The sequence below is a fragment of the Amblyraja radiata genome, chromosome 19, assembly GCF_010909765.2.
Source record: "Amblyraja radiata isolate CabotCenter1 chromosome 19, sAmbRad1.1.pri, whole genome shotgun sequence".
Taxonomy (NCBI): Eukaryota; Metazoa; Chordata; class Chondrichthyes; order Rajiformes; family Rajidae; genus Amblyraja; species Amblyraja radiata.
Genome location: NC_045974.1, coordinates 3,095,728 through 3,108,822, shown reverse-complemented (window position 1 = coordinate 3,108,822; position 13,095 = coordinate 3,095,728). Strand labels below are relative to the sequence as shown.

At 47.8% G+C, this 13,095-nt stretch overlaps 1 protein-coding gene across 1 annotated transcript in view; it reads left to right on the top strand.

Moving 5' to 3' along the window:
• rtcb (RNA 2',3'-cyclic phosphate and 5'-OH ligase) overlaps positions 1 to 13,095 on the top strand; it is a 116,431-nt gene that overhangs the window by 101,082 nt on the left and 2,254 nt on the right. Inside the window, exons 5-11 of the mRNA XM_033037457.1 lie at positions 281 to 437; positions 3,029 to 3,185; positions 5,938 to 6,097; positions 6,656 to 6,831; positions 8,744 to 8,932; positions 10,537 to 10,647; positions 12,611 to 12,730. Coding sequence (XP_032893348.1) covers positions 281 to 437; positions 3,029 to 3,185; positions 5,938 to 6,097; positions 6,656 to 6,831; positions 8,744 to 8,932; positions 10,537 to 10,647; positions 12,611 to 12,730 — 1,070 coding nt within the window. The remainder of the gene's footprint in view (positions 1 to 280; positions 438 to 3,028; positions 3,186 to 5,937; positions 6,098 to 6,655; positions 6,832 to 8,743; positions 8,933 to 10,536; positions 10,648 to 12,610; positions 12,731 to 13,095) is intronic.

Here is a 13,095-nt window from a genome sequence, read left to right as displayed (position 1 = left end):
GGCCGGTTCTCTGGATGCTTTCAAGAGAGAGCTAGGTAGGGCTCTTAAAGATAGCGGAGTCGGGGGATATGGAGAGAAAGCAGGAACGGGGTACTGATTGGGGATGATCAGCCATGATCACATTGAATGGCAGTGCTGGCTCGAAGGGCCGAATGGCCTACTCCTGCACCTATTGCCTATTGAATATGGATTTCCATTTTTGCTGCCTGTATTTCAAGTGCTCGGGGAGAGAATGCAAAGGGGAGTTGGTTTCTCAGGACGTGTACTTTGCCTTTTGCAGGTGGCGTGGGTTTTGACATCAACTGCGGCGTGCGGTTACTGCGCACCAACCTCGATGAGGGCGACGTGCAGCCGGTCAAGGAGCAGCTGGCGCAGGCCATGTTTGACCACATTCCCGTCGGAGTTGGATCCAAAGGGGTCATCCCAATGGGAGCCAAGTAAGGACAATCCGCAGGAAAGGAGACCAGGGTTGTATACGAATGAGGAGCATGCGAGAGTGATTGGATTTGATTGCATGGTTGGCACGCAAGGTGTCTCTCTGCTCTCTCTCTCTCTCTCTCTCTCTCTATGCTTGTGAAAGGCAGCAGTGGCATTCAACTCGTTAGGTTGGTGTGCTGAGATTGAGTAGGACTTTGCACAGGGTGAGAGGTGCATAACATAATCATTACTTGAATTGTACCCAGTGCTGCTCATATAGAGGAGTTCAGCTTAGTTTAGAGGTACAGTGTGGAAACAAGCCCATCGGCCCACCGAGTCGGTGACAACCAGCGATCACCCAGTACACTACAGAGCCTGTCCCACTTGCCAGTTTTATTTCGGTGAATGCCGGCATCATGTACTGACGTATCAGGTCACCGACAAATTCCCGGCGTGATGACGTATTAACGCCCGGCGGTTTATCAAGTCCCGCAACATTTTATTTGGCGCAGCTGGATTTTGAAATGATCAAAATCTTTTGGCGACACTGATATGATGCCGGCAGTTGCTGAAAAAAATCACCAAATGGGACAGGCCCTTAACACTATGCTACACACCAGGGACAATTTACAATTGTATTTTCTACTGAAGCCAATTAACCTACAAATCCGTACGTCTTCGGAGTGTGAGAGGAAACCGAAGATCTTGGAGAAAACACACGGGGAGAACGTACAAACTCCGTACAGACATGACCCGTAGTCGAGATCGAACCTGGGTCTCTGGCGCAGTGAGGCAGCAGCTCTACCCGCTGCACCAAGAATGAGGAACAAGAGAATGATGGGATTTGATTGCATGTTTGGCACATGTAGGTCTCTGTGAAACGCTTGCTCTATGCTTGTGATGGGCTATAACGGCCTGTCCATCATTCAACTCCCCTCACACGGCCACAGCTTGGTAAAATCCTGTCTTCACTTGGAGTTTGACAATCTTTATTCAGTTTAGTTTCAAGGGAGACGTACAGGGAAGGCCCACAGTCTCTTGCCCAGAATGGGGGAATCAAGAACCAGAGGACGTAGGTTTAAGGTGAGGAGGGGAGGGGGTGAAGATTTAAAAGAACCTGAGGGGCTAACTATTTCATACGAAGGGTGGTGGGTGTCTGGAACGAGGCAGGGACTATCGCAACGTTCAAGAAACATTTAGACAGGCACATGGAAAGGACAGGTTTAGAGGGATATGGGCCAAACGCAGGCAGGTGGAACTAGTGTAGATGGGACATGTAGGTTGATGTGGGCAAGTTGGACCGAATGGCCTGTTTCCACACTCGATGACTATATCGTAATCACAGTGGCGCAGCGGTGGAGTTGCTGCCTGACAGCGAAATGCAGCGCCGGAGACCCGGGTTCGATCCCGACTATGGGCGCTGTCCGTACGGAGTTTGTACGTTCTTCCCGTGACCTGCGTGGGTTTTCTCCGAGATCTTCGGTTTCTTCCTACATTCCAAAGACGTACAGGTTTAGATTAATTGATTAATTGGCTTGATAAATGTAAAAATTGCCCAGTATAAAATTGTCGGACTTCCAGTATTGTCCCTGGTAGACTCTTAGGAAGGTACAAGTATGGAAAACAGGCCCTTCGTCTCACAGGGTCCACACCAACTTTATAAAAGCTGAGTATAATATTTGAAAGCATTTATTTTAGATTCCCAGTGTGCGCACCAATTTCTGATGCTTTCTCATCCTTCACCTTCTAATAGTATTTTTTTCTGAAGAATATCCCAGCCACTATTTTGTGTAATAGATTAGATGGGTTTGCTTATTCTTTGAATATTACCGCTAGCAAAGGGCAGCGTTGAATTAACTGTCACTGTACGTCATGTTGTCACTTGCGGGCGGAGCACCAAGGCAATTTCCTTGTATGTGAATACTTGGCCAATAAATGTATTCATTCAAAACAAAACCGTTTGTAATACTCATGCCATTCCTTGATTATATTCCTTGACATATCCCCCCCCCCCTTCCACCTATATTCCTTCCACTGGATTCACTATTCGCACCTCTTCTATCCTTATGTTCATAAATTCAAGGAGCACAATTAGGCCGTTCGACCCATCAAGTCCATTCCGCCATTCAATCATAGTTGATCTATCTTTCCCTCTCAACCCCATTCTCCTGCCTTCTCCCCGTAACCCTTGACACACGAACTAATCAAGGATCTGTCAATGTCTGCCTTAAATGACTCTGCCTCCACAGCCGTCTGTGGCAATGTATTCACCACCCTCTGGCTGAAGAAATCTCTCCTCGACACATCTCACACTTTTTTTTTTTGTCTCTTCAGCTCTGACCTTTGTCCAACCATCTGCCACTCATGCCCCTCTCCTCCCCGCACCCGTATCCACCCATCACTCGGCAGGCCTTGTCCCGCCCCCATTTGTCTTCCAGCTTTCTCTCCCCCGACTGTAATCACTCTGAAGAAGGGCCTGGACATGGAGCCCACCTATCCCTGCTCTCCAGTGATGCTGGCTGGCCCGCCCGCTGAATGACACCAGCATCTTGTGGTTTTTTTTTTTGCTTGTCTGTATACTGCCACGTTCTCTGTTGACGTTTCCTTGCAGGGACCTGGAGGAGGCTTTGGAGATGGGAGTGGACTGGTCCCTGCGGGAAGGCTACGCCTGGGCCGAGGATAAGGAGCACTGTGAAGAGTACGGGCGGATGCTGCAGGCGGATCCTTCCAAAGTCTCCGCAAAAGCCAAAAAGCGAGGATTACCTCAGGTGGTCATCTAGTCTACATTTTCCTTTCTCCTATCCCTACTATAGAGCCGTCTCTGTTCACTGTTTAAGAAAGAACTGCGGGTGCCGGTAAAATCGAAGGGAGACACAAAATGCTGGAGAAACTCAGCAGGTGAGGCAGCATCTGTGGCGAGAATGAATTGGCGATTCCTTCTCTCCACAGATGCTGCCTCACCCGCTGAGTTTCTCCAGCATCTTGCGTCTACCTGTCTCTGTTCACTGCTGCATTCCCCTCGTGCTTTCTCACAGAGAGTTGTGAGTCTGTGGAATTCTCTGCCTCAGAGGGCGGTGGAGGCCGGTTCTCTGGATGCTTTCAAGAGAGAGCTAGATAGGGCTCTTAAAGATAGCGGAGTCGGGGGATATGGGGAAAAGGCGGGAACGGGGTACTGATTGGGGATGATCAGCCATGATCACATTGAATGGCGGTGCTGGCTCGAAAGGCCGAATGGCCTACTCCTGCACCTATTGTCTATTTTCTATTGCTTTAACCCACTATATGGACATTGGCAGACACACCCTTGCTACACGTGTAGGAAGGAACAGCAGATGCTGGTTTAAATCGAAGATAGACGCTAAATGCCGGAGTATCTCAGTGGGACAGGCAGCATCTCAGGAGAGATGGAATGGGTGATGTTTCGGATCGAGACCCTTCCTCACACCTTGCATTGAATACATTTAAGGCTCTTGTCATCAATTCTATTGTTGCAATCCCTTATGAGAATGATCCAAAACATGTCTTGTGCTTTTTAAGTTTTCTGCATTGTAAAACAGAAAGCATGCAAGGTGAAAGAGCAGCCGTGATCTTTGCTCTGTTGTGGGAGCAGGCCAGAGACTGAAATGGGCTCTTCAGCCCATCATGTCCATGCTAGCCACCATCCATCCATCTGTACCAAATTTAAATTCCCATAGAGTCAATAGACAATAGATGCAAGAAAGGCCATTCGGCCCTTCGAGCCAGCACCGCCATTCAATGTGATCATGGCTGATCATCCCCAATCAGTACCCCGTTCCTGCCTTCTCTCCATATCTCTTGACTCTGCTATCTTTAAGTTATCTTAAAATTCAGCGGCGACCAGAAAGACGCTACGACTCTTTGGGTGACTGAGAGACTACTTTTTTTATTTTTATTTAACCTTTATTTAAGCAGGAGAAGTCTCATTGAGATTAAAAATCTCTTTTACAAGAGAGTCCTGGCCAAGACAGGCAGCAGCGCAGTTCCACAGTTACAGACAATAAATTTAAAAAAACAACAGAGAACATATAAATAGAGTCACAGTCAGAACATCATCAAACAAAGCATGTACAGACAGAAGAGCCCGCTTCAACATCATTAAGAAGGGATTTAAATCTGTTTATAGAAACCAGCTCCTTAAGTTTCAGTTCATTCTGCAGCTGGTTCCATGCGAAGGGAGCAGCATAACTAAATGCCCTTTTCCCCAGTTCAGTACGGACTTTAGGTACAGTTAGTAAGAACAAGTCCTCAGAGCGGAGCTGATAAGTTCCTGTGCTTTTTCGAATTACATACTTCTGCAGGTATGAAGGAAGAACACCGAGGATAGTCTTATAAATAAGGATATGCCAATGATGGAGTCTGCGGGTGGACAGGGCAAACCATCCAACTTGAGCATACAAAGTGCAGTGGTGCGTGAGGGTTTTAAAATTTGTAACAAATCTCTGCTCCGTGATAGACCGTGTCCAAAGACTACTCACGACCATACAGGCGATACCCTGGTGACATGTTGCGGGATGAAGCCTGTACGGTTGTGAGTAGTCGCCCAAGGAGTCGTACCTTGTTCAGGTCGCCGCTGCATTTTCACCACGTTGAAAATTTTCGGCGACCTGTGACGGGCGCCGGCAGTCGCTGAGAAAGTTACATAAGTGGGACAGGACCTTTAATGTGTTAAGAAGGAACTCCAGATGCTGGAAAATCGAAGGTACACAAAAATGCGGGTGCAGCAGCATCTATGGAGCGAAGGAAATAGGCAACGTTTCGGGCCGAAACCCTTCTTCAGACTGATGGGGGGTGGCGGGGAGAAGAAAGGAAAAAGGAGGAGGAGGAGCCCGAGGGGGATGGGAGGAGACTGCAAGGGCTAACAAAATTGGGAGAATTCAATGTTCATGCCCACAGGATGCAGACTCCCCAAGCGGAATATGAGGTGCTGTTCCTCCAATTTCCGGTGTTGCTCGCCCTGGCCATGGAGGAGACCCAGGACAGAGAGGTCGGATGGGGAATGGGAGGGGGAGTTGAGCCACCGGGAGGTCCAGTTGGTTATTGCGGACCGAGCGGAGTTGTTGGGCGAAACGATCGCCCAGCCTCCGCTTGGTCTCACCGATGTAGAGCAGCTAACATCTACAGCAGCGGATGCAATAGATGAGGTTGGAGGAGATACAGGTGAACCTTTGTCGCACCTGGAACGACTGCTTGGGTCCTTGAATGGAGTCGAGGGGGGAGGTAAAGGGACAAGTGTTGCATCTCTTGCGGTTGCAACGGAAAGTGCCCGGGGAGGGGATGGGAAGATGTGGCGAGTGGTGGGGTCACGTTGGACGTGGCGAAACTGACGGAGGATTACTTGTTGTATGTGACGGCTGGTGGGGTGAAAGGTGAGGACTACGCCCTTTATTGTGTTGGATTCTCAGCTAGCTTTACAACTCTGTCTTGCCAAGTGTCCGGCTTCAGTGAAGTACTGTTTGTATGAGATGCCTGGTGTGGTGACCGTTTCCCCTCCCTGTGCAGCTGGGGACGCTGGGGGCTGGCAACCACTACGCTGAGATCCAAGTGGTGGATGAGATCTACAATGACTACGCGGCCCGCAAGATGGGCATCGACCACAAGGGCCAGGTCTGCGTCATGATTCACAGCGGCAGCAGAGGCTTCGGGCACCAGGTCGCCACAGGTAAAGCGCGTAGACTTCCACGGGTCTACGTACGATGACATGCATCTCCTGCGTCCTCTCGCCACCTCTCACTGCTCTTTATAGATAAGGTCATAGAAACATAGAAAATAGGTGCAGGAGTAGGCTATTCGGCCCTTCGAGCCTGCACCGCCATTCAATATGATCATAGCTGATCATCCAACTCAGTATCCTGTACCTGCCTTCTCTCCATACCCCCTGATCCCTTTAGCCACAAGGGCCACATCTAACTCCCTCTTAAATTTAGCCAATGGCTTCAACTACTTTCTGTGGCAGAGAATTCCACACTCACCACTCTCTGTGTGGGGAAAAAAATAATTCTCATCTCGGTCCTAAAAGATTTCCGCCTTATCCTCAAACTGTGACCCCTTGTTCTGGACTTCCCCAACATCGGGAACAACCTTCTTGCATCTAGCCTGTCCAACCCCTTAAGAATTGTGTAAGTTTCTATAAGTTCCCCCCTCAGTCTTCTACATTCCAGCGAGTACAAGCCGAGTCTATCCAGTCTTTCTTCACTGTTGGTATTGGCTTGTTTTGCAGACGCGCTGGTGGCCATGGAGAAGGCAATGAAGAGAGACAACATCATCGTCAATGACCGGCAGCTGGCCTGCGCCAGGATTAACTCTCAGGAAGGCCAGGACTACCTGAAAGGCATGGCGGCAGCTGGAAACTACGCCTGGGTCAACCGCTCCTCCATGACCTTCCTCACACGCCAGGTGAGTGCGTGCGTGCGTGCCCTTCCATGTGGATTGCAACCTTCACGTGGTCCGCCCTGTATCGACTAATGCAATCAACTCGATGTGCACAAACAAGATCAAATAGAACACATAAAAACTGGTGAAACTCAGCGGGTGCAGCAGCATCTATGGAGCGAAGGAAATAGGCAACATTTCGGGTCGAAACCCGGAAGGGTTTCGGCCCGAAACGTTGCCTATTTCCATCAGGATTTCGGCCCGAAGCGTTGCCTATTTCCATCAGGATTTCGGCCCGAAACGTTGCCTATTTCCATCAGGGTTTCGGCCCGAAACGTTGCCTATTTCCTTCGCTCCATAGATGCTGCTGCACCTGCTGAGTTTCTACAGCTTTTTTTGTGTACCTTCGATTTTCCAGCATCTGCAGTTCCTTCTTAATCAAATAGAACAAGTTGACCTACAACTTTAGGCTGTGCACGCCGTACGCACAAAGTGCTCAACTCTTTCACCCTTGTATTCAAATATCTCTCATCTTCCAGGTCCAATCCCAGGCTTTTCCAATGTTGTTGCTGGTCAGTAAATTGGCCAAGTTACGACACTCTGCCTCACCCGCTGAGTTGCTCCACCATTTTGGTCTACCATGGATTTTTCCAGCATCTGCAGTTCTTTCTTAAACACTTTTTAAAAGATTATTAGTTGCACATGGCTTTGTATTGGTCTGTCATTGTCAAGTGTACCAAGGTAGAGCCATGGAGTGATACAGTGTGGAAACAGGCCCTTCGGCCCAACTTGCCCATACTGGCCAACATGCCCCAGTTACACTAGTCATAGAGTGATACAGTGTGGAAACAGGCCCTTCGGCCCAACTTGCCCACACTGGCCAACATGCCCCAGTTACACTAGTCATAGAGTGATACATTGTGGAAACAGGCCCTTCGGCCCAACTTGCCCACATCGGCCAACATGTCCCAGCTAGGCTAGTCCCACCTGCCCGGGTTTGGTCCATATCCCTCCAAACCTGTCCTATCCACTTAAGTGAAAAGGTTTTGTGTGCATGCTCATTAGATAATCCGATACATGAATACAATCAAACCAAACTCAAGTGCAATAGGTAGAGCAGAGAGAGAGACTCCAGCGTGCACAATGTAGTTTTTCTGCAACGTAGCATTACATTTCCAGAGGAAAGAGTCCAATATTCAATGGTTTAGTGAATTGATTTTAACAGCAACAAGTGTTTGAGTCAAGCGGAGCTGATCTACATCGGTGAGACTAAGCGGAGGTTGGGCGATCGTTTCGCCGAACACCTCCGCTCGGTCCGCAAGAACCTACCTGACCTCCCGGTGGCTCAGCACTTCAACTCCCCCCTCCCACTCCGAATCCGACCTCTCTGTCCTGGGTCTCCTCCATGGCCAGAGCGAGCAACACCGGAAATTGGAGGAACAGCACCTCGTATTCCGCTTGGGGAGTCTGCAGCCTGGGGGCTTGAACATTGAATTCTCCCAATTTTGTTAGCACTTGCTGTCTCCTCTCCTTCCTCAGCCCTCCTGCTGTCCCCTCCCATCCCCCCCCAGCCCTCGGGCTCCTCCTCCTCCCTTTTTCCTTCCTACTCCCCGCCACCCCCTATCAGTCTGAAGAAGGGTTTCGGCCCAAAACGTTACCTATCTCCTTCGCTCCATAGATGCTGCTGCACCCGCTGAGTTTCTCCAGCATTTTTGTCTACCTAGTGTTTGAGTCAAGTTGACTTTAGATTGACAGAACTCAGTTTAACAGTTTAGTGATACGTTATTTTCACATGTACCTAGATACAGTGACAGCAGAATCCCCGTCTTGCTGTTTTTCCCCTCCCGTGTTTCCCAACTTGCTCTTTCCCAACCTTGAGCTCTGTTTTCCCCATGGGGTTTTCATTCCCTTTGTTCCCCGTTATTCTTTGTTGTAGGCGTTTGCCAAAGTGTTCAACACTACACCGGACGATCTGGACATGCACGTGATCTATGACGTGTCTCACAACATAGCCAAGGTGGAGGAGCATGTGGTGGATGGGAAGCAGAAGACCTTGTTGATCCACAGGAAGGGATCTACACGAGCCTTTCCCCCTCATCACCCTCTCATCCCCGTCGATTATCAGGTACCAGAACGGCCGAGAGTGAGCTTACTCTGAAGAAGGGTCTCGACGCAAAACGTCACCCATTCCTTGTCTCCAGAGATGCTGCCTGTCCCGCTGAGTTACTCCAGCCTTTTGTGTCTGGATGACACAACGTCTAAACCAGCGTCTGCAGTTCCTTCCTACATACTTTGTAGTTATGTGGAAAGGAGAAATCTTACAAGATGCCCAAAGCGACACGAGGAACTGCAGATGCTGGAATCTTAAACAAAACACAAAGTGCTGGAGGAACTCGGGGTGTCAGGCAGCATCTGTGGAGTAATGGACAGGTGACGTTTCAGGTTGGGACCCTTCTTCAGACTGATTGGAGTGGGTGGGAGAAGGCTGGAAAGGAGAGGTGGGGGTGGGACAAAGCCTGGCAAGTGATAGATGTGTGATACACATACTTGATTACATGGACTTCCTCTCAGCGAGTATTCACGTGGATGTGCAGGGAATAGAGGTTTGTGGATCACAGAGGAGAGGAGTTTAACTTGGCATCGTGTTCAAAACGGACATTGTGAGCTGAAGGGCCTGTTACTATGCTGTGGGTAGCCGCCATGGAGGGTGGGGGGGGATAATTTGTAACTTTGTCAACGCCATTTATAATAATAATAATATATTTTATTTATGGGCGCCTTTCAAGAGTCTCAAGGACACCTTTATGTAGTGCCTCTTGGCATACCGTGGGCACGCAAAACAGTGTCTCACTGGGACTTATCACCTGTGACCATACAGTATCCATTCGTTCGTTCTTTCATTCCTTTCCTTTCCTCCTCTCCCCTTCTCCTCTCCCCCTCTCCCCCTCTCCTTCTTGGTGTGGGGCCTCGCATTGACCATTACCTTCTAAGAGGTAGGCCAAATCAGTGGAGTGAAGCCCAGTGGCAGGTGAACCACCACAGTCCACAGGGTATCAGCACCCCAGGCCAAGCTCAACCAAGTACTGCCCCACCAACGGACACGAGTCCAGAGCCCAACCAGCCACAGTCAGTGGTAGAGAGGAAGATGGAGGGGAAAAAAGCCAAATGGAGCAGTCACTGGCTGTGGCTGAAGAGAAAAGATGCTGCCTGGGCTGCCACGTGACCATCTAGAGGCTAACCATAAGGCACACACCCGGGGCTGATCACCCTGCGGTGGGCCTGCCTCGACTGAGGGTGTCTTATGATAAAAAGGCCAAAATAACCCAGTGACGTTGAGGTACACAACTGAAGATGTGTCTGATTGGTAACAAATTCACCCCAAAGAATACTAAATGTCAATTGTAGTGAAAAACCTTAGGGATTGTAACATCCAGTTCTACTAATCAATCATACTTTCATTCATTCATTCTTTCATTCATACTTTCATTCATTCATTCTTTCATTCAATCATTCATTCATTCATTCATTCATTCATTCATTCATTCATTCATTCATTCATTCATTCATACTTTCATTCATTCATTCATTCATTCATTCATTCATTCATTCATTCATTCATTCATTCATTCTTTCATTCATTCATACATCCTATGTTTTAAGCCAGTGAATGACGTCTTTGCCCAGACTACAGGCAGGATTAATGTATTTGTTTTCTGCCCCCCCTTTAAGTTAACTGGACAACCTGTCTTGATTGGTGGTACAATGGGTACGTGTAGCTATGTCCTCACGGGCACGGAGCAAGGGATGACCGAGACGTTTGGGACCACCTGCCACGGAGCGGTGAGGAATGACGAATAACTAATAGTTTAAGAAGGAACTGCAGATGCTGGAAAAATCGAAGGTAGACAAAAATGCTGGAGAAACTCAGCGGGTGAGGCAGCATCTATGGAGCTGCTAATTACTAATCACTAATTACCTTTTTTAAATTTTGCACAGATCCCTGAGAGCTCATTGTTAAATTTGTGGGTAGTGATTAGTGAATTCTGTAAGGGTGAGTTTCTCCAGCATTTTTGTCTACCTAAGAATAACATGGTGTGGATCTTAAACTGATCATCACCATCTTGTCTCGGCTCATGTTATCAACAACTGTGGACATCTTTAAACTTAATATTTTTCTAAGCACAGTGCATTGCCGATATTATGCTTTATGTTCAATTAATCGGCCGCTTTGAATTGTTTGTACAATTACATTGAATCAGAGATGACTTCCCATTTTAAACTTTTAAAGAACTGGAAAAATCTGATGCACACCGTAAATCAGTGACAGCACCTGCCTCATTGTTAAATTATTCAAAATTATATTTAATAGCTGCTTAAAAAATATATCCCCGTTACATGGAGGTGGTTTACGATAAAACGCCCCTATTGTAACTCTCCCCTACAGATACAGGATAAAGGGGATAACGTTTACTGCATAGTTATCTCTTCATGTGTCAAGAAATGTGTGTTTTTAAAAAAAAAAACTTCACTAATTACCTTTTTTAAATTTTGCACAGATCCCTGAGAGCTCATTGTTAAATTTATGGGTAGTGATTAGTGAATTCTGTAAGGGTGAATTACTGTTATATTATATCAAGGTCGGGGGGTGGGGTAGGTGGGGGGGGGGGGGGGGTGGGTGGGTGGGGGGGGGGGGGGTGGTGGGTTCACCTGTGAACCCTCCATTAGTTGCTTAAGGGATTGGACAGTCTTCATGCAGGAAAAATGTTCCCTGTGTTGGGGGAGTCCAGAACCAGGGGTCAAAGGCCTTTCATTGTCTCGTGTACCGATTAAGGTAGAGTGATATGCGGATTATCATGCAGCCATACGGGGGGAAAAAGCCAAAAGACACACAACTACATAAAAGTTAACTTAAACATCCACCACAGCAGATTCCCTACATTCCCCACTGTGATGGAAGGCAAAAAAAGTCCAATCTTCTTCCTCTTTTATTCTCCCACGGTCGGGGCAGTCGAATCATCCATCGTGGCCGTCGAAGCTCCTGCTGTTTAGAGCTCCCGAAGTTGGTCTCTAACCAGAGACCGCGGGCTCCACGGTGTTAAAGTCCGCAAGCTCCCACGGTTGGAGCTCGGAGGTCGATCCCTGGCTAAGGGATCGCGGACGACGCGATAGTAAGTCCGCAGGCACCTGCAGTGGAGCTCTTAAAGGTCGGTCTCCGGCAAAGGCCGCCAACTCCTCGATGTTAGGCCGCAGTGCAGACGGACATACGATACGGGAAAATATCACATCTCTGTCGAGATTTTAAAAAATAAATTAAAAAAAAAAGTTTCCTCCACATAAAACAAGCTAAACACTAAAAACATACATTTAACACATACTATAAAACACAAAGAAGGAAAGGACAGACAGACTGTTGGCGAGGCAGCCACTGCTGGCGCCACCCAGTGGTCACAGTGTAAGAATAAGGGGTAGGCCATTTAGGACTGAGATGAGGAAAAACTTTTTCTCCCAGAGAGTTGTGAATGTGTGGAGATCTCTGCCACAGAAGGCAGTGGAGGCCAATTCTCTGGATGTTTTCAAGAGAGAGTTAGATAGAGCTCTTGGGGCTAAAGGAATCGAGGGATACGGGGAGAAAACAGGAACGGGGTACTGATTCTGGATGATCAGCCATGTTCCTATTGAATGGCCTCCTCCTGCACCTATTGTCTATGTTTCTATGTATTAGTGCGATGGTGTTGTAAACATTCCTTCACGTTGCTCTGTGGACAGAAGAACCTGAAGATTAATGTTCAAATGTCCTCTCCAGGGCCGGGCCTTGTCTCGTGCAAAGTCCCGACGTAACCTTGACTTCCAGGACGTGCTGGACAAGCTTGCAGACAAGGGGATAGCGATTCGTGTGGCTTCACCTAAACTAGTCATGGAAGAAGTAAGTGCTGCTAGTTATTCTGGTCCTGGGTTGCAATTTCTGCTGCAGTTGATTCAATGGTGTGGAGCAGCTTGTTTTCCTGTGAACCTTACACGACTTGTGTAGAATGTTCAGCCCCTCAGGGACACATTCATCAGTCATTGAACAACTTGGGGAAAAATTGAATGTCCATTGCATTATTAAAGTCATTGAGGCCAAATTTCTGAAATGGAACTCAACTTAGATTTAACACCCCTAACAATTCCCCTAAAAAATGTATATACATTTTTGAATATCTTGGTGATAAACACTAATGTTTAGCTTGTACACTCTGGAGTTTAGAAGGATGAGAGGATATCTAGTTGAAACATATAAGATTATTAAGG